The 20,075-nt window shown below is 44.2% G+C and overlaps 1 protein-coding gene across 1 annotated transcript in view; it reads left to right on the top strand.

Annotated features, from left to right (window-relative positions):
* Positions 1-20,075, top strand: part of stab1 (stabilin 1) — a 57,032-nt gene that overhangs the window by 34,226 nt on the left and 2,731 nt on the right. The window contains exons 62-69 of the mRNA XM_028405253.1: positions 14,470-14,603; positions 14,854-15,019; positions 15,527-15,633; positions 16,684-16,803; positions 17,101-17,235; positions 17,347-17,451; positions 18,814-18,963; positions 19,223-19,327. Of these exons, the coding sequence (XP_028261054.1) occupies positions 14,470-14,603; positions 14,854-15,019; positions 15,527-15,633; positions 16,684-16,803; positions 17,101-17,235; positions 17,347-17,451; positions 18,814-18,963; positions 19,223-19,327 (1,022 nt within the window). The remainder of the gene's footprint in view (positions 1-14,469; positions 14,604-14,853; positions 15,020-15,526; positions 15,634-16,683; positions 16,804-17,100; positions 17,236-17,346; positions 17,452-18,813; positions 18,964-19,222; positions 19,328-20,075) is intronic.

Below are 20,075 nucleotides of genomic sequence, written 5' to 3'. Positions count from 1 at the left end.
GCCACAGGGGCAGGCAGAAAAACCTATGAAAACACAACATTTTGTGTAGCCAGTAGGTGGCGCTCTGTCAAAGCCTCCATATTGTTGTATAGATGTGTTTAGGGTCAGACTCTGATCATACATGTGACATTTCGTACAGATCGGACAGAAAACGAAGAAGTTATAGAGACTTTCTGTGTCCTCAGAAATGGTCAAACTTTGAGGCCACGCCCCGGCCACACCGTCAGACTTTTGTAAGAGTTTTGGAATGCGTCTATTCCCTATGGTGTCCTGAGTGGACACGGCGAGTTTCAGCTCAATCCGTTGACGTATGCGAGGCGTGAAAAGTTTGGCAGCAGGGTCACACATCGCCAAAAATGGCCACAAACCTTCAAATGGCGGACTTCCTGTTGGGTTTGGAGGGGGGGTCCAAGAGACTTTTTTGTGCGTCTTGAGGTGATACATATGTGTGCCAATTTTCATAATCCTGTGTCAAACCGGCCAGAGGGGCTACGCGTTGGGGGCGCTATAGAGCCATTTTTATATGTGCATTTCAAAAGTCAGCAAATTTCAAAATTTTTCGGGCGAATGAATTTTTATACCAAGTTTGGTGAGTTTTTGGGCATGTTAAGGCCCCCAAAAATGCGATCTCGGAGGGGGGAAAAAAAAAAAAATTAAAGCTGCAAGCAGCATTGCGGGCCCTCGCGCACCTTGCGATCCGCGGGGTCATCGCAGTCTTCTCTCCTATGCTCTCGTCTCCTATACTCTCCTGTGCTATGCTCTCCTCCTCTCATTTCCACAGATATACAACAAACACATGTTTACAACCAAACTTTCCTGCTACCAGTAGGTGGCGCTATGACCGTATCATCCTATTAGCATATATATCTGTTTAGACTCGGCTCCATGGCAGTACTGTAAGATTTTGTCCACATTGCATAAAGTATATGGGTAGTACTGCATAAAACACAGCGAGTTCCTTTGTAATGGCGAATGGTCAACTTTGAGGCCACTCCCCCACCACACGGTAATACTTTTGAAAGAGTTTTGGAATGCGTCTATTCCCTATGGTGTCCTGAGTGGACACAGTGAATTTCAGCTGAATTGCATGAAGTATGCGAGGCACGAAAAGTTTTATAGCAGGGTCAGAAAACGGTAAAAATTACAAAAAAAAGTCAAAATGGTGGACTTCCTGTTGGGTTTGGAGGGGGGGTCCAAGAGACTTTTTTGTGCGACTTGGGGTGATACACATGTGTGCTAATTCTTGTGATCCTGTGTCAAACTGGCCAGCGGGGCTACGCATTAGGGCAATAAATACAGTGACTTCCTTTGTAATGGCGAATGGTCAACTTTGAGGCCACGCCCCCGCCACACCGTCAGACTTTTGTAAGAGTTTTGGAATGCGTCTATTCCCTATGGTGTCCTGAGTGGACACAGTGAGTTTTAGCTCATTTGGATGAAGTATGCGAGGCGTGAAAAGTTTTGCAGCAGGGTCACAAATCGCCAAAAATTAACAGAAATTTCAAAATGGCGGACTTCCTGTTGGGTTTGGAGGGGGGGTCCAAGAGACTTTTTTGTGCATCTTGGGGTGATACACATGTGTGCCAATTTTCGTGACCCTACTCAAAACAGGCCACAGGGGCAGGCAGAAAAACCTATGAAAACACAACATTTTGTGTAGCCAGTAGGTGGCGCTCTGTCAAAGCCTCAATATTGTTGTATAGATGTGTTTAGGGTCAGACTCTGATCATACATGTGACATTTCGTACAGATCGGACAGAAAACGAAGAAGTTATAGAGACTTTCTGTGTCCTCAGAAATGGTCAAACTTTGAGGCCACGCCCCGGCCACACCGTCAGACTTTTGTAAGAGTTTTGGAATGCGTCTATTCCCTATGGTGTCCTGAGTGGACACGGCGAATTTCAGCTCAATCCGTTGAAGTATGCGAGGCGTGAAAAGTTTGGCAGCAGGGTCACACATCGCCAAAAATGGCCACAAACCTTCAAATGGCGGACTTCCTGTTGGGTTTGGAGGGGGGGTCCAAGAGACTTTTTTGTGCGTCTTGAGGTGATACATATGTGTGCCAATTTTCATAATCCTCTGTCAAACCGGCCAGAGGGGCTACGCGTTGGGGGCGCTATAGAGCCATTTTTATATGTGCATTTCAAAAGTCAGCAAATTTCAAAATTTTTCGGGCGAATGAATTTTTCTACCAAGTTTGGTGAGTTTTTGGGCATGTTAAGGCCTCCAAAAATGCGATCTCGGAGGGGGAAAAAAAAAAAAAAAAAAAAAAAATTAAAGCTGCAAGCAGCATTGCGGGCCCTCGCGCACCTTGCGATCCGCGGGGTCATCGCAGTCTCCTCTCCTATGCTCTCGTCTCCTATACTCTCCTGTCCTATGCTCTCCTCCTCTCATTTCCACAGATATACAACAAACACATGTTTACAACCAAACTTTCCTGCTACCAGTAGGTGGCGCTATGACCGTATCATCCTAGTAGCATATATATTTGTTCAGACTCGGGTCCATAGCAGTACTGTAAGATTTTGTCCACATTGCATAAAGTACATGGGTAGTACTGCATAAAACACGAGTTCCTTTGTAATGGCGAATGGTCAACTTTGAGGCCACTCCCCCACCACATGGTAATACTTTTGAAAGAGTTTTGGAATGCGTCTATTCCCTGTGGTGTCCTGAGTGGACACAGTGAATTTCAGCTCAATTGCATGAAGTATGTGAGGCGTGAAAAGTTTTGAAGCAGGGTCACAAATAGGCAAAAAATGGCCACAAAAGTCAAAATGGCGGACTTCCTGTTGGGTTTGGAGGGGGGGTCCAGGAGACTGTTTTGTGCGTCTTGGGGTGATACACATGTGTGCTAATTTTCATGATCCTGTGTCAAACTGGCCAGCGGGGCTAAGCGTTAGGACAAAAAATACAGGGAGTTCATTTGTATTGGCGAATGGTCAACTTTGAGGCCACACCCCCACCACACCGTAAGACTTTTGTAAGAGTTTTGGAATGCGTCTATTCCCTATGGTGTCCTGAGTGGACACAGTGATTTTCAGCTTGATTGGATGAAGTATGCGAGGCGTGAAAAGTTTTGCAGCAGGGTCACAAATCGCCAAAAATTAACAGAAATTTCAAAATGGCGGACTTCCTGTTGGGTTTGGAGGGGGGGTCCAAGAGACTTTTTTGTGCGTCTTGAGGGGATACATATGTGTGCCAAATTTCATGACCCTACTCAAAACAGGCCAGGGGGGCAGGCAGAAAAACCTATGAAAACACAACATTTTGTGTAGCCAGTAGGTGGCGCTCTGTCAAAGCCTCAATATTGTTGTATAGATGTGTTTAGGGTCAGACTCTGATCATACACGTGACATTTGGTACAGATCGGACAGAAAACGAAGAAGTTATAGCGACTTCCTGTTTCCTCTGAAATGGTCAAACTTTGAGGCCACGCCCCGGCCACATCGTCAGACTTTTGTAAGAGTTTTGGAATGCGTCTATTCCCTATGGTGTCCTGAGTGGACACGGTGACTTTCAGCTCAATCCGATGAAGTATGCGAGGCGTGAAAAGTTTGGCAGCAGGGTCACACATCGCCAAAAATGGCCACAAACCTTCAAATGGCGGACTTCCTGTTGGGTTTGGAGGGGGGGTCCAAGAGACTTTTTTGTGCGTCTTGAGGTGATACATATGTGTGCCAATTTTCATAATCCTGTGTCAAACTGGCCAGAGGGGCTACGCGTTGGGGGCGCTATAGAGTCATTTTCCTATGTGCGTTTCAAATGTCAGAAAATTTCAAAATTTTTTGGGCGAATGAATTTTTCTACCAAGTTTGGTGAGTTTTTGGGCATGTTAAGGCCCCCAAAAATGCGATCTAAGGGGGGGAAAGAAAAAAAAAAATTAAAGCTGCAAGCAGCATTGCGGGCCCTCGCGCACCTTGCGATCCGCGGGGTCATCGCAGTCTTCTCTCCTATGCTCTCGTCTCTTATACTCTCCTGTCCTATGCTCTCCTCCTCTCATTTCCACGGATATACAACAAACACATGTTTACAACCAAACTTTCCTGCTACCAGTAGGTGGCGCTATGACCGTATCATCCCATTAGCATATATATTTGTTCAGACTCGGGTCCATAGCAGTACTGTAAGATTTTGTCCACATTGCATGAAGTATATGGGTAGTACTACATAGAATAGAGCGAGTTCCTTTGTAATGGCGAACGGTCAACTTTGAGGCCACTCCCCCGCCACACGGTAATACTTTTGAAAGAGTTTTGGAATGCGTCTATTCCCTATGGTGTCCTGAGTAGACACAGTGAATTTCAGCTCAATTGCATGAAGTATGTGAGGCGTGAAAAGTTTTGAAGCAGGGTCAAAAATAGGCAAACAATTGCCACAAAAGTCAAAATGGCGGACTTCCTGTTGGGTTTGGAGGCGGGGTCCAAGAGACTTTTTTGTGCGTCTTGGGGTGATACACATGTGTGCTAATTTTCATGAACCTGTGTCAAACTGGCCAGCGGGGCTACACATTAGGGCAAAAAATACAGGGAGTTCCTTTGTAATGGCGAATGGTCAACTTTGAGGCCACGCCCCCACCACACCGTAAGACTTTTGTAAGAGTTTTGGAATGCGTCTATTCCCTGTGGTGTCCTGAGTGGACACAGTGAATTTCAGCTCAATTGCATGAAGTATGTGAGGCGTGAAAAGTTTTGAAGCAGGGTCACAAATAGGCAAAAAATGGCCACAAAAGTCAAAATGGTGGACTTCCTGTTGGGTTTGGAGGGGGGGTCCAAGAGAGTTTTTTGTGCGTCTTGGGGTGATACACATGTGTGCTAATTCTCATGATCCTGTGTCAAACTGGCCAGCGGGGCTACGCATTAGGGCAATAAATACAGTGAGTTCCTTTGTAATGGCGAATGGTCAACTTTGAGGCCACGCCCTCGCCACACCGTCAGACTTTTGTAAGAGTTTTTGAATGCGTCTATTCCCTATGGTGTCCTGAGTGGACACAGTGAGTTTTAGCTCATTTGGATGAAGTATGCGAGGCGTGAAAAGTTTTGCAGGAGGGTCACAAATCGCCAAAAATTAACAGAAATTTCAAAATGGCGGACTTCCTGTTGGGTTTGGAGGGGGGGTCCAAGAGACTTTTTTGTGCATCTTGGGGTGATACACATGTGTACCAATTTTCATGACCCTACTCAAAACAGGCCAGGGGGGCAGGCAGAAAAACCTATGAAAACACAACATTTTGTGTAGCCAGTAGGTGGCGCTCTGTCAAAGCCTCAATATTGTTGTATAGATGTGTTTAGGGTCAGACTCTGATCATACATGTGACATTTCGTACAGATCGGACAGAAAACGAAGAAGTTATAGAGACTTTCTGTGTCCTCAGAAATGGTCAAACTTTGAGGCCACGCCCCGGCCACACCGTCAGACTTTTGTAAGAGTTTTGGAATGCGTCTATTCCCTATGGTGTCCTGAGTGGACACGGCGAATTTCAGCTCAATCCGTTGAAGTATGCGAGGCGTGAAAAGTTTGGCAGCAGGGTCACACATCGCCAAAAATGGCCACAAACCTTCAAATGGCGGACTTCCTGTTGGGTTTGGAGGGGGGGTCCAAGAGACTTTTTTGTGCGTCTTGAGGTGATACATATGTGTGCCAATTTTCATAATCCTGTGTCAAACCGGCCAGAGGGGCTACGCGTTGGGGGCGCTATAGAGCCATTTTTATATGTGCATTTCAAAAGTCAGCAAATTTCAAAATTTTTCGGGCGAATGAATTTTTCTACCAAGTTTGGTGAGTTTTTGGGCATGTTAAGGCCTCCAAAAATGCGATCTCGGAGGGGGAAAAAAAAAAAAAAAAAAAAAAAAAAAATAATAATCCTAAGGGTTTCAATAGGGCTCTTGCACCATTCGGTGCTCGGGCCCTAAAAATAATAATCCTAAGGGTTTCAATAGGGCTCTTGCACCATTCGGTGCTCGGGCCCTAATTAAAGCTGCAAGCAGCATTGCGGGCCCTCGCGCACCTTGCGATCCGCGGGGTCATCGCAGTCTTCTCTCCTATGCTCGCGTCTCCTATACTCTCCTGTGCTATGCTCTCCTCCTCTCATTTCCACAGATATACAACAAACACATGTTTACAACCAAACTTTCCTGCTACCAGTAGGTGGCGCTATGACCGTATCATCCTATTAGCATATATATCTGTTTAGACTCGGCTCCATGGCAGTACTGTAAGATTTTGTCCACATTGCATAAAGTATATGGGTAGTACTGCATAAAACACAGCGAGTTCCTTTGTAATGGCGAATGGTCAACTTTGAGGCCACTCCCCGCCACACGGTAATACTTTTGAAAGAGTTTTGGAATGCGTCTATTCCCTATGGTGTCCTGAGTGGACACAGTGAATTTCAGCTCAATTGCATGAAGTATGTGAGGCGTGAAAAGTTTTGAAGCAGGGTCACAAATAGGCAAAAAATGGCCACAAAAGTCAAAATGGCGGACTTCCTGTTGGGTTTGGAGGGGGGGTCCAAGAGAGTTTTTTGTGCGTCTTGGGGTGATACACATGTGTGCTAATTCTCATGATCCTGTGTCAAACTGGCCAGCGGGGCTACGCATTAGGGCAATAAATACAGTGAGTTCCTTTGTAATGGCGAATGGTCAAGTTTGAGGCCACGCCCCCGCCACACCGTCAGACTTTTGTAAGAGTTTTTGAATGCGTCTATTCCCTATGGTGTCCTGAGTGGACACAGTGAGTTTTAGCTCATTTGGAGGAAGTATGCGAGGCGTGAAAGGTTTTGCAGGAGGGTCACAAATCGCCAAAAATTAACAGAAATTTCAAAATTGCGGACTTCCTGTTGGGTTTGGAGGGGGGGTCCAAGAGACTTTTTTGTGCATCTTGGGGTGATACACATGTGTACCAATTTTCATGACCCTACTCAAAACAGGCCAGGGGGGCAGGCAGAAAAACCTATGAAAACACAACATTTTGTGTAGCCAGTAGGTGGCGCTCTGTCAAAGCCTCAATATTGTTGTATAGATGTGTTTAGGGTCAGACTCTGATCATACATGTGACATTTCGTACAGATCGGACAGAAAACGAAGAAGTTATAGAGACTTTCTGTGTCCTCAGAAATGGTCAAACTTTGAGGCCACGCCCCGGCCACACCGTAAGACTTTTGTAAGAGTTTTGGAATGCGTCTATTCCCTATGGTGTCCTGAGTGGACACGGCAAATTTCAGCTCGATCCGTTGAAGTATGCGAGGCGTGAAAAGTTTGGCAGCAGGGTCACACATCGCCAAAAATGGCCACAAACCTTCAAATGGCGGACTTCCTGTTGGGTTTGGAGGGGGGGTCCAAGAGACTTTTTTGTGCGTCTTGAGGTGATACATATGTGTGCCAATTTTCATAATCCTGTGTCAAACCGGCCAGAGGGGCTACGCGTTGGGGGCGCTATAGAGCCATTTTTATATGTGCATTTCAAAAGTCAGCAAATTTCAAAATTTTTCGGGCGAATGAATTTTTCTACCAAGTTTGGTGAGTTTTTGGGCATGTTAAGGCCTCCAAAAATGCGATCTCGGAGGGGGAAAAAAAAAAAAAAAAAAAAAAAAAAAAAAAAAAAAAAAAAAAATTAAAGCTGCAAGCAGCATTGTGGGCCCTCGCGCACCTTGCGATCCGCGGGGCCATCGCAGTTTCCTCTCCTATACTCTCCTGTCCTATGCTCTCCTGTCTTCTCATTTCCAGAGACGTAGAACAAAAACATGCATAAAAGACAAATTTCCTACTGCCAGTAGGTGGGGCTATGACCATGTCATCGTATTAGCATATATATCTGTTCAGACTCGGGTCCATAGCAGTATTGTAAAATGTTGTCCACATTGCATAAAGTATATGGGTAGTACTGCATAAAACACAGCGAGTTCCTTTGTAATGGCGAATGGTCAACTTTGAGGCCACTCCCCCACCACACGGTAATACTTTTGAAAGAGTTTTGGAATGCGTCTATTCCCAATGGTGTCCTGAGTGGACACAGTGATTTTCAGCTCAATTGCATGAAGTATGTGAGGCGTGAAAAGTTTTGAAGCAGGGTCACAAATAGGCAAAAAATGGCCACAAAAGTCAAAATGGCGGACTTCCTGTTGGGTTTGGAGCGGGGGTCCAAGAGACTTTTTTGTGCGTCTTGGGGTGATACACATGTGTGCTAATTTTCATGATCCTGTGTCAAACTGGCCAGCGGGGCTACGTGTTAGGGCAAAAAATACAGGGAGTTCCTTTGTAATGGCGAATGGTCAACTTTGAGGCCACACCCCCACCACACCGTAATACTTTTGTAAGAGTTTTGGAATGCGTCTATTCTGTATCGTGTCCTGAGTGGACACAGTGATTTTCAGCTTGATTGGATGAAGTATGCGAGGCGTGAAAAGTTTTGTAGCAGGGTCACAAATCGCCAAAAATTAACAGACATTTCAAAATGGCGGACTTCCTGTTGGGTTTGGAGGGGGGGTCCAAGAGACTTTTTTGTGCGTCTTGGGGTGATAAACATGTGTGCCAATTTTCGTGACCCTACTCAAAACAGGCCACAGGGGCAGGCAGAAAAACCTATGAAAACACAACATTTTGTGTAGCCAGTAGGTGGCGCTCTGTCAAAGCCTCAATATTGTTGTATAGATGTGTTTAGGGTCAGACTCTGATCATACATGTGACATTTCGTACAGATCGGACAGAAAACGAAGAAGTTATAGAGACTTTCTGCGTCCTCAGAAATGGTCAAACTTTGAGGACACGCCCCGGCCACACCGTCAGACTTTTGTAAGAGTTTTGGAATGCGTCTATTCCCTATGGTGTCCTGAGTGGACACGGCGAATTTCAGCTCAATCCGATGACGTATGCGAGGCGTGAAAAGTTTGGCAGCAGGGTCACACATCGCCAAAAATGGCCACAAACCTTCAAATGGCGGACTTCCTGTTGGGTTTGGAGGGGGGGTCCAAGAGACTTTTTTGTGCGTCTTGAGGTGATACATATGTGTGCCAATTTTCATAATCCTGTGTCAAACCGGCCAGAGGGGCTACACGTTGGGGGCGCTATAGAGCCATTTTTATATGTGCATTTCAAAAGTCAGCAAATTTCAAAATTTTTCGGGCGAATGAATCTTTATACCAAGTTTGGTGAGTTTTTGGGCATGTTAAGGCCTCCAAAAATGCGATCTCGGAGGGGGAAAAAAAAAAATTAAAGCTGCAAGCAGCATTGCGGGCCCTCGCGCACCTTGCGATCCGCGGGGTCATCGCAGTCTTCTCTCCTATGCTCTTGTCTCCTATACTCTCCTGTCCTATGCTCTCCTCTTATTTCCACAGAGATACAACGAACACATGTTTACAACCAAACTTTCCTGCTACCAGTAGGTGGCGCTATGACCGTATCATCCTATTAGCATATATATCTGTTCAGACTCAGGTCCATAGCAGTACTGTAAGATTTTGTCCACATTGCATAAAGTATATGGGTAGTACTGCATAAAACACAGCGAGTTCCTTTGTAATGGCGAACGGTCAACTTTGAGGCCACTCCCCTGCCACACGGTAATACTTTTGAAAGAGTTTTGGAATGCATCTATTCCCTATGGTGTCCTGAGTGGACACAGTGAATTTCAGCTCAATTGCATGAAGTATGTGAGGCGTGAAAAGTTTTGAAGCAGGGTCAAAAATAGGCAAAAAATTGCCACAAAAGTCAAAATGGCGGACTTCCTGTTGGGTTTGGAGGCGGGGTCCAAGAGACTTTTTTGTGCGTCTTGGGGTGATACACATGTGTGCTAATTTTCATGAACCTGTGTCAAACTGGCCAGCGGGGCTACGCATTAGGGCAATAAATACAGTGAGTTCCATTGTAATGGCGAATGGTCAAGTTTGAGGCCACGCCCCCGCCACACCGTCAGACTTTTGTAAGAGTTTTTGAATGCGTCTATTCCCTATGGTGTCCTGAGTGGACACAGTGAGTTTTAGCTCATTTGGAGGAAGTATGCGAGGCGTGAAAAGTTTTGTAGGAGGGTCACAAATCGCCAAAAATTAACAGAAATTTCAAAATTGCGGACTTCCTGTTGGGTTTGGAGGGGGGGTCCAAGAGACTTTTTTGTGCATCTTGGGGTGATACACATGTGTACCAATTTTCATGACCCTACTCAAAACAGGCCAGGGGGGCAGGCAGAAAAACCTATGAAAACACAACATTTTGCGTAGCCAGTAGGTGGCGCTCTGTCAAAGCCTCAATATTGTTGTATAGATGTGTTTAGGGTCAGACTCTGATCATACATGTGACATTTCGTACAGATCGGACAGAAAACGAAGAAGTTATAGAGACTTTCTGTGTCCTCAGAAATGGTCAAACTTTGAGGCCACGCCCCGGCCACACCGTAAGACTTTTGTAAGAGTTTTGGAATGCGTCTATTCCCTATGGTGTCCTGAGTGGACACGGCGAATTTCAGCTCAATCCGTTGAAGTATGCGAGGCGTGAAAAGTTTGGCAGCAGGGTCACACATCGCCAAAAATGGCCACAAACCTTCAAATGGCGGACTTCCTGTTGGGTTTGGAGGGGGGGTCCAAGAGACTTTTTTGTGCGTCATGAGGTGATACATATGTGTGCCAATTTTCATAATCCTGTGTCAAACCGGCCAGAGGGGCTACGCGTTGGGGGCGCTATAGAGCCATTTTTATATGTGCATTTCAAAAGTCAGCAAATTTCAAAATTTTTCGGGCGAATGAATTTTTCTACCAAGTTTGGTGAGTTTTTGGGCATGTTAAGGCCTCCAAAAATGCGATCTCGGAGGGGGAAAAAAAAAAAAAAAAAAAAAAAAAATTAAAGCTGCAAGCAGCATTGCGGGCCCTCGCGCACCTTGCGATCCGCGGGGTCATCGCAGTCTTCTCTCCTATGCTCTCGTCTCCTATACTCTCCTGTCCTATGCTCTCTTTTCGTCTCATTTGCAGAGCTGTACAACAAACACATGTTTACAACCAAACTTTCCTACTACCAGTAGGTGGCGCTATGACCGTATCATCCTATTAGCATATATGTTTGTTCAGACTCAGGTCCATAGCAGTAGTGTAAGATTTTGTCCACATTGCATGAAGTATATGGGTGGTACTGCATAAAATAGAGCGAGTTCCGTTGCAATGGCGAATGGTCAACTTTGAGGCCACTCCCCTGCCACACGGTAATACTTTTGAAAGAGTTTTGGAATGCGTCTATTCCCTGTGGTGTCCTGAGTGGACACGGTGACTTTCAGCTCAATCCGATAAAGTATGCGAGGCGTGAAAAGTTTTGAAGCAGGGTCACAAATAGGCAAAAAATGGCCACAAAAGTCAAAATGGCGGACTTCCTGTTGGGTTTGGAGGGGGGGTCCAAGAGACTTTTTTGTGCGTCTTGGGGTGATACACATGTGTGCTAATTTTCATGATCCTGTGTCAAACTGGCCAGCGGGGCTACGCGTTAGGGCAACAAATACAGGGAGTTCCTTTGTAATGGCGAATGGTCAACTTTGAGGCCACGCCCCCACCACACCGTAATACTTTTGTAAGAGTTTTGGAATGCGTCTATTCCCTATGGTATCCTGAGTTGACACAGTGAGTTTTAGCTCAATTGGATGAAGTATGCGAGGCGTGAAAAGTTTTGCAGCAGGGTCACAAATCGCCAAAAATTAACAGAAATTTCAAAATGGCGGACTTCCTGTTGGGTTTGGAGGGGGGGTCCAAGAGACTTTTTTGTGCATCTTGGGGTGATACACACGTGTGCCAATTTTCATGACCCTACTCAAAACAGGCCACAGGGGCAGGCAGAAAAACCTATGAAAATACAACATTTTATGTAGCCAGTAGGTGGCGCTCTGTCAAAGCCTCAATATTGTTGTATAGATGTGTTTAGGGTCAGACTCTGATCATACATGTGACATTTCGTACAGATCGGACAGAAAACGAAGAAGTTATAGAGACTTCCTGTTTCCTCTGAAATGGTCAAACTTTGAGGCCACGCCCCGGCCACACCGTCAGACTTTTGTAAGAGTTTTGGAATGCGTCTATTCCCTATGGTGTCCTGAGTGGACACGGTGACTTTCAGCTCAATCCCATAAAGTATGCGAGGCGTGAAAAGTTTTGCAGCAGGGTCACACATCGCCAAAAATGGCCACAAACCTTCAAATGGCGGACTTCCTGTTGGGTTTGGAGGGGGGGTCCAAGAGACTTTTTTGTGCGTCTTGAGGTGATACATATGTGTGCCAATTTTCATTATCCTGTGTCAAACCGGCCAGAGGGGCTACGCGTTGGGGGCGCTATAGAGCCATTTTTCTATGTGCGTTTCAAACGTCAGCAAATTTCAAAATTTTTCGGGCGAATGAATTTTTCTACCAAGTTTGGTGAGTTTTTGGGCATGTTAAGACCCCCAAAAATGCGATCTAAGGGGGGGAAGGAAAAAAAATAATAATCCTAAGGGTTTCAATAGGGCTCTTGCACCATTCGGTGCTCGGGCCCTAAAAAAAAAAAAATAATAATCCTAAGGGTTTCAATAGGGCTCTTGCACCATTCGGTGCTCGGGCCCTAAAAATAATAATCCTAAGGGTTTCAATAGGGCTCTTGCACCATTCGGTGCTCGGGCCCTAATAATAATCCTAAGGGTTTCAATAGGGCTCTTGCACCATTCGGTGCTCGGGCCCTAAATATATAAATACCGTATTTTCGCGACCATAAGGCGCACCTAAAAGTGTAAAATTTTCTCAAAAGTCAGCTGTGCGCCTAATAATGCAGTGCGTCTTGTGTATGAGTTGAGTACCAGACTGTACGCTGGCAGCAATTCACCAATCAGCTGAACAGTTCGCTGTTGTTCTCGGTTGCCATGGTAATGGACAGAAACTTCCGCCTATGGAAGAGGAAGACGCTGCCTAAAGAAAAGTTTCCAGCAGGAGTCGTCATTAAGTAGAAACTAGGAGAAAATGGGATATCGGAGTAAACAGGGCGTTCAAAGTAAAGTTGCGAGCGGCGTAGGAGCGATGGGTGGCAGACAGCAAGCACAGCTTTACTGGGAGGCAGCGCCGGGCAAGTTACGCCAGCATATGTGAATGGATTGTGAATGCGTGGACTCATGTTTCTGCAGTGACTGTTGCCCAAGCTTTTGTGAAAGCCGGCATAATTTCCGAACAGCCAGCCATGTGTGTGGCTGTGACTCTGACAGCGACGAGAGGGAAGCTGGCAGGTTTAAACTCGCACAGTTGTTTCCTGTTTTATTGTACATTGTTGTAATAAATATTCTGTCAGCCACTGGTAAGGATGAATTGGGAATCACTGTGGTGCATCTGATTAAAATGCGGGACAACATATATCCGAAGATGGTCTTAATTTATTAATAAAGTGTAAAGATAAAGTTGGAATCACAACAGGCATTCAGCAGCAGCCACTGTTCTGCCCATAGAAACACACACGCTGTTTCTCTGTCGCTGCCACTGTTGAGAGAGAGGCTGCACCGGCTCTCCTCACTGATATCCAGCCGGTTTTTACTGAATCGCTGCTGATAGAGATGTGAGCGGCTTGCGGAGGATGCGGAGCAGTTTCCTGGGTTTTCACTACTGCAGCGCAACGTAACTCTCTGTCTTAAAGCGCAGACCGGAGGGTCCGAGCGCACATCACTGCAGCTCAGAGCATGACAAGAGAAACACCACACAGGCGCGGCATGTGAAACAGAAAATTGTACATACACATTTCAAATTGTTATGCAGAATAACGTGTGAGTAACAAACCGCTGCATCTGTATTATGTAATTATTGCAAGCTACAGCGCTATATGCAGCGAGTAATCAAACTATATACAAAGTCATTCCTTAACAACAATAAAGTTCGACCTAACTCAATGTTTTGTTTGTTTACGTACTGGTATGTTTTAGCGTAGCATGCGCCTTATAATACTTGTGTATGTGCTGAGGACAGAAATAGACCCTGTAACTGACACTGCACCTTATAATGCGGTGCGCCTTATGGTCGCGAAAATACGGTAATATGAACTTTGTAATACTGTAATTTCATGTTACCATGGTGACATGGTGATATCTGAAGCCATGAGCTGCAGCGGCAGTGTAGTCACATGTTGCCTCCACTGAGCCATGTTGGCTCCATGGTCCCACTCCATTGCAGTTTCTATGGTAACTCAACAAATTCCACAGCAGGTGACCCTAATAGCATCCATGTTGCCATGGTTACTGGTAGAAGGACATTGTTCATCAGTTCTAGGGTTGAATAGTGATTTTTCTGGGACTGCTGAACAATCGTCAATGAGCAATGAGCTAAGCTTGTTAAAGGCTCAGAGGATGTTACCGCCCAAAGATAATACTTACCTGCTGCTCATTAGTCTGTGTTTATATGTGATGTATGTTTAAATAATGCAATTTTGCACCCAATGGTCAATGGTTGCTCTGAACAAGATGAGTTATCTCAGGTAAAGACAACATAGTTTTTGTGCTTCAGCCAACACAGCTGGAGTGTTCCACCTGCGCTCTCCAGCAGGGAAGTACAAGATGAACTTCAGCCAGGCCGACGCTGCCTGCCAGATGGAGGGCGCCACGCTGGCCACCTTTAAACAGCTGGGAGACGCTCAGCAGGTAAACCTACCTACAGAAAGGGTTTCCATGGAGACACCAGACAGATCGATACACTTCCCTCACACTCTCTAAATATCGAATATTTTCTAAAACCATTATTTTAGTACCCAATCAGTCTTCTCATGGTTTTATTTAACATCCACTTAAATACATTTATTTCTCATTTTTCATCTGACTGCAGCCGTGCATACTGGGACTCGCTATCAATCATTTACTCTGCCCTCGTTATGTTTTTTTTGGGTACTGACAGCTGGGGATGCATCTGTGTGTGGCTGGCTGGATGGATGGGGGGAAGGTTGGTTACCCAACCCGCTTCCCCTCAGTCAAGTGCGGAGACAACCATGTGGGCCTGGTCATCTACAGAGATCCTGTAGACCAGAGCAGCGAATATGACGCCTACTGCTTCAGGCTCAGAGGTAGTACAGCCACACTTTGTATGTTCAGTCAAAGGCAGGTCCCAGCACCTGTTGTTTAAACTTGCCATTTACTTTTCTGCGGCCTCATGACCTGTTTGTTTGAGTAAGCTTTAATAATTCACGTTTGTTTCAGCCTAATGCATTTTCCATCAATGTTCCTCTATGGTTCATGCTACCTTTACACTCTGCACCTATAGTAGAAATTTGTAGTTAACCTGATCTTTAGAGGTCAGGCAAATGTCAATGGGTGAGCAGCTGTGTTTACATTATCACTCAAAAACATTCAAAAATGATTCATGTGTATAAATATGAAAGCTGATGCACACAAATACCCTAAGAGATTGTTCAGATTTTCTAAGTGTATATTTGATACTGGATGTTGACAGATGCTTAAATAAGCTTCATTCTTTTCTGCAGCAAAATCAAAACCAAATTTACATCAAAAAGTTCAGCCTCAGAAAAAGATATGCGAGGCGCTTCTACTAATGTTTGTGTGTGTGTGCACAGATGTCTCGTGTACATGCCCTGCTGATTACATTGGAAATGGGGACTTCTGTAATGGCGTCCTGACGAGCGTCCTCGCAACATACAGAAACGTCTCCATCTTTTACAAGGTGACCGTAATGCCTTCAACAGCCTGCACAACACTTCCTTTATTTGTATTAGCAGATAAGCTAGTCAGTGTAGAATGGGTATGACTGTTCTAACAAACTGATCTTTAAGTGGTATAGCTATCCAATATTTTCTTTTAAGTTCCTCTATTCACTCTATTTATGTTTGTATTTTTTTTATTGTAAACTGTTTTTATCTAGATACATTATTATGTTCTACAGTCAGGAATGTACAGCCTCTTTATTTAGGGAGAACAGATTCCTGAGTCTGATCCAGGTGGGTTTCAACATTTCAACACATAATTTTCTCTCCGTCCTCTGACAAAGGGACAACTCAGGACAGAACAGTCTGTATCCCTGAATCCACTTCAGTCATGTACAAAACACTGACTGATCTGAAAATAATGTACCAACAGCTGTTTATGAACACAAATTGGACAAAAACATACAGAGGTTCATAAAAGGATCTTTAAAGAGAACATGGAAATAACCTTCTGGAGATAAGAGAGCTCTGGCAGATTTCCAGGTAGAGAACTTAATGAAAAGAAAAGTCAGCCGAGTGGTTCAGTGTCGACTGAACAAACCATTTATTTAAAGTATGGCACACAAAATGACAACATGTGTGTGTAAGCTACATGTGTCCTCAGGTGCTGTACTTAGTTTAATTTTTTTGTTTAATTTTTTTGTACGTTTTTTATGTCAGAGATTCATATGATAGGACTTGTGCTTGTAGGTGTACTGCAACAATCACAATATTTAATCATATATAACTGTAAGCCTTAATGTAATTTAATTGGGTCAGACCAGGCTGTAAACACGTTTATCTCTACTGTACACGTTTGGCATGTAAACAAGCTAGACGTCTGGACTGACTCACTTTTGGAGCCTGCCTGTGGTCACTTGCTTTTAGCACTTGGACCATGTTAGCTTGATTTTTCGGCCCTGCAGGTTGTGTTCTGTATATTTTAGGATGTATTAGACTTTTTCTATTTTAACTATAGAATGAATTAAAAAAAAACTCATTGTCCTCTCTTTCTCTCTCTCTCTCTCTAGCTTTTGTTGGACTATAGTGTCTCATCCACAGAGGGCAAGCAGCTGGTTGAATATCTGTCTCATAGAACATCTGAAGTCACCCTGTTTGTTCCACATGATGCTGGCTTTACCCAAAACCAGGTAAAATTGTTACATATATTCATTTGTTTAGTTGAATTTCGGTTAGCATTAGAATGATCAATTAAGGTGATTAGGTATTAACTAGATTACAAATTATAGTTTACTCTACAGATTGAATATCTATCACATGTCATAAGTTGGCCTGTGACTGGCGACCTGAGTGTCACAAAAGCACGTGTCAGTCACAGGCTTGGGTTTTCCTAGTTGTTCTGAATGAAGTTTTTCTTATAGATGTGAACTTAGAAATTAGAATCTCAGGGTGACAAAGCTGTCAGTGAAATCAGTCTTTGTGTTCAGACCTTGTCTGGAAGAGATCTTGAGTATCACATCTCAGCCAATCACAGCAGACGGCCATTCAAGGATCTCAGACATCAGGAAGTCATCACATCAAGGCTTGGATTCAACCTGACCGTTACCCATGGCAACAATGAGGTCAGAAGACACGCATCCTCCAAACATAGCATTTCGTTTGTAAAAAAAAATACAACCTGGATGTCAGATTTATTCATGATGATTGTTCAACGTTGAAACAATCCCCCTCAGAGCTATAAACTGGTGAACAAGCGGCAGCTGCTGGAGTGGGACATTCCAGCTGTGAACGGGATCATCCACGTCATCGAGGCCCCACTGACAGCCCCTCCCCCACCGGTGAGTGGAAAAGATTTAGCACTTCAGCTTTAAACACAGCAGTTCAAACAGCCACAAATCGGCTTCAATGTGTGTCTGTTTCCATGGTTACGGTGATCACAGGAGCTGATGAGTGGCCAATGTAGCTTTTCAGAACCAACATTAATTAACAAAATACAAGCTCAAAATGTTAATTTCATCAGCAAAAATGGACACAAAATAACCCGATGACCAATTTGTTCTAAATAGCCACCACCAATACCGCACAATGTAACTATGGCCACGCCTTTAGCAAAAAGGTTAAAGGTAGGGTAGGAGATTTTGAAAACTCAGTGAGAGTGAGCCAGATTTCAAAAGTAAACACACACCCCTTTGTCTCGGAGCTCACCCCGAAGCCACGCCTCCCAACCAGTCTGTGAGTTCACCATCATGCACGTACCTCTCTGGTGCACGCAGAGCGGGAAGAGAGTGACAACCAGCCAATACTCTGCGCAGGTGCGCCTCGTAGCATTGGATGATGTTTTTAGTGTTTTATAGCTTCCACAGATGATTTAATATTGTTCTTTTTAAAGCGAAACTGCCGAACTAATTGGTTGCTATCGGATTGTAAAGAGAAGTTACACTAATTTAACAAAAAGTGCATCAGAATGAAATCTCCTACCCTACCTTTAATGAATGCAATTCTGTAGTCAGTTCGATGGTAGAAGCAAGACAACAAAGGCGGGATGAAACCTCAGATTTTGAGGTTTGTACTTAAACAACAATGTCCTTTTTAACTCTGCCTGTTGTGTTTTAAATGTGTCTTGTTTGGCTTTGTCTCAAAGCATGCTAACATCAAGCTCAGTTCCGCCACCAGGAGGCACCACAGTGGTCCCCTCTGTGGTCCTCCTTGATTGGCTGTGGTGCCCGTTGTTGCTAGGCGTTTGTGGTGGGGAGCAGATGGCTGCATTTAGTTTCTTGGAACAGTTTTCATGAAATGAAAAGATTCAATCTGCTGCACTTCTATTCAGATGCCATCAGAACTCTGATCAATATTCATGACGTGGCACACAAATGATCAACACAAGATCACAATAATTTGAAATCTGGTTAAATAAGAGTTATTCTACTCCCTCAAATGTAAAGAGTGTGGCTTGAGTCAGTTTAATAGATTCTGATGTCAGACTTGAATTCAATAATTCACAAATAAAGTGCAGCCCAGACAAAAATATGCTGTGAAAACTGTCTGTGGACACCATCTGTTTGAAATGGTGTCTTCAGTAACAATATATATATAAATACTATATAAATAAAAAAAAAGTGCTACTTACTTATAGTGGTACTAGAAACACAAATCAAAACCATACACATAAAAGTGTTTCTGTGTGAATGTGTCATCTCCAGATTTCCCATGGTGCTTCTCGAAGCCACGCCCACTCAAGCGGAACAGCCTCGGCCATCTTGGTGTCAGCGTTGTTGGCGTGTGTGCTGGCTGCACTCGGCTACTACGTCTTCAAACACAAGACTGACGCCTTCCGCTTCCACTACTTCAGAGTGAGACGCACACATAGACACACGTCTGCTAAACATTAGCAACAATGCAGTTAGCACGAGAAATGACACAGTATAAAACCTGCACAAAATGATGGTCAACATGGTGGTGAGATTCAAACTTTTATGTTTGTTATAAATGTTACAAACGTTGAAATCTCTGAATAACACATGCTATTGTTGACAGCATCTGTTTATTATAAAAACACCCACTGTTAATCGCTGATCTGACCGTTGACTTGTTGTTGCGGTTTTCCGACAGAATGAGGATGAGGACGGTGCAACGGGCGGCAGGACCAAGCCCACACTGGTCTCCATCCCCAACCCTCTGTACAGTGGCTCCAGGGCCTTCACTGAACCATTTGGGGTGAGTCAACCAATCAGAGTCTGACCTGCTGTTTCTCAAGCTAAGCCACTGAGCTTTCAGTCAGCCTGTATTAGTTCAGGTCCAATTGAAGCAACAGTTCTGTGAATCTGAAGGCTTTTCAGATTCAGAGGGATACACACATTTTTATCTGTTATCGTGAGAATAGTTTAGAGTAGAAATAAGAGCTGATGTGGAGAAATCTTGGTATTAAGAATACTGGCCACTGCATGCTGCAGATTCTAAGAATGGAAGCTTTTATTTTTTTCATTCTGCTATTAGGAACACAAGATAAAATGAGTTTGTTTTCTCATGATAATAAGCCGAGTTTATCTCACTGTCTTGACATATAAAAGCTCTGGATAATTAACTACATAAAAACAACTCCCGTATTTTCCGGACAATAAGTCACACTTTTTTCCATCCTTTGGCTGGGTATGCGACTTATACTCAGGTGCGACTTATATATTAAAATTTACAATTAGTTAGCCTTGTGTCCTGACGTCCCATTACAGATATAATGGCAGCTGTTCTGTCCCTCTCCTGACCGTTCTCTTCCACAATCCAGCTTGTCCACACTTTGCATTCCGAGCATAGGTGCATAGGTGCTTGCAGCTGAGCCACAGACAAGGAATTCTATTTTCTGATTGGTCGATAGGTCACTAATTCCAGACAGCTATGGCTCACAGTAGTCTGCCTTTTACTCATTTACAGGATGTTTATAGGAATTTTTGTGCGGTGAAGCTAATCA

The sequence above is a fragment of the Parambassis ranga genome, chromosome 5 (genome assembly GCF_900634625.1).
Source record: "Parambassis ranga chromosome 5, fParRan2.1, whole genome shotgun sequence".
NCBI classification, from domain to species: Eukaryota; Metazoa; Chordata; class Actinopteri; family Ambassidae; genus Parambassis; species Parambassis ranga.
This window is presented reverse-complemented; position numbering and strand designations above follow the sequence as displayed.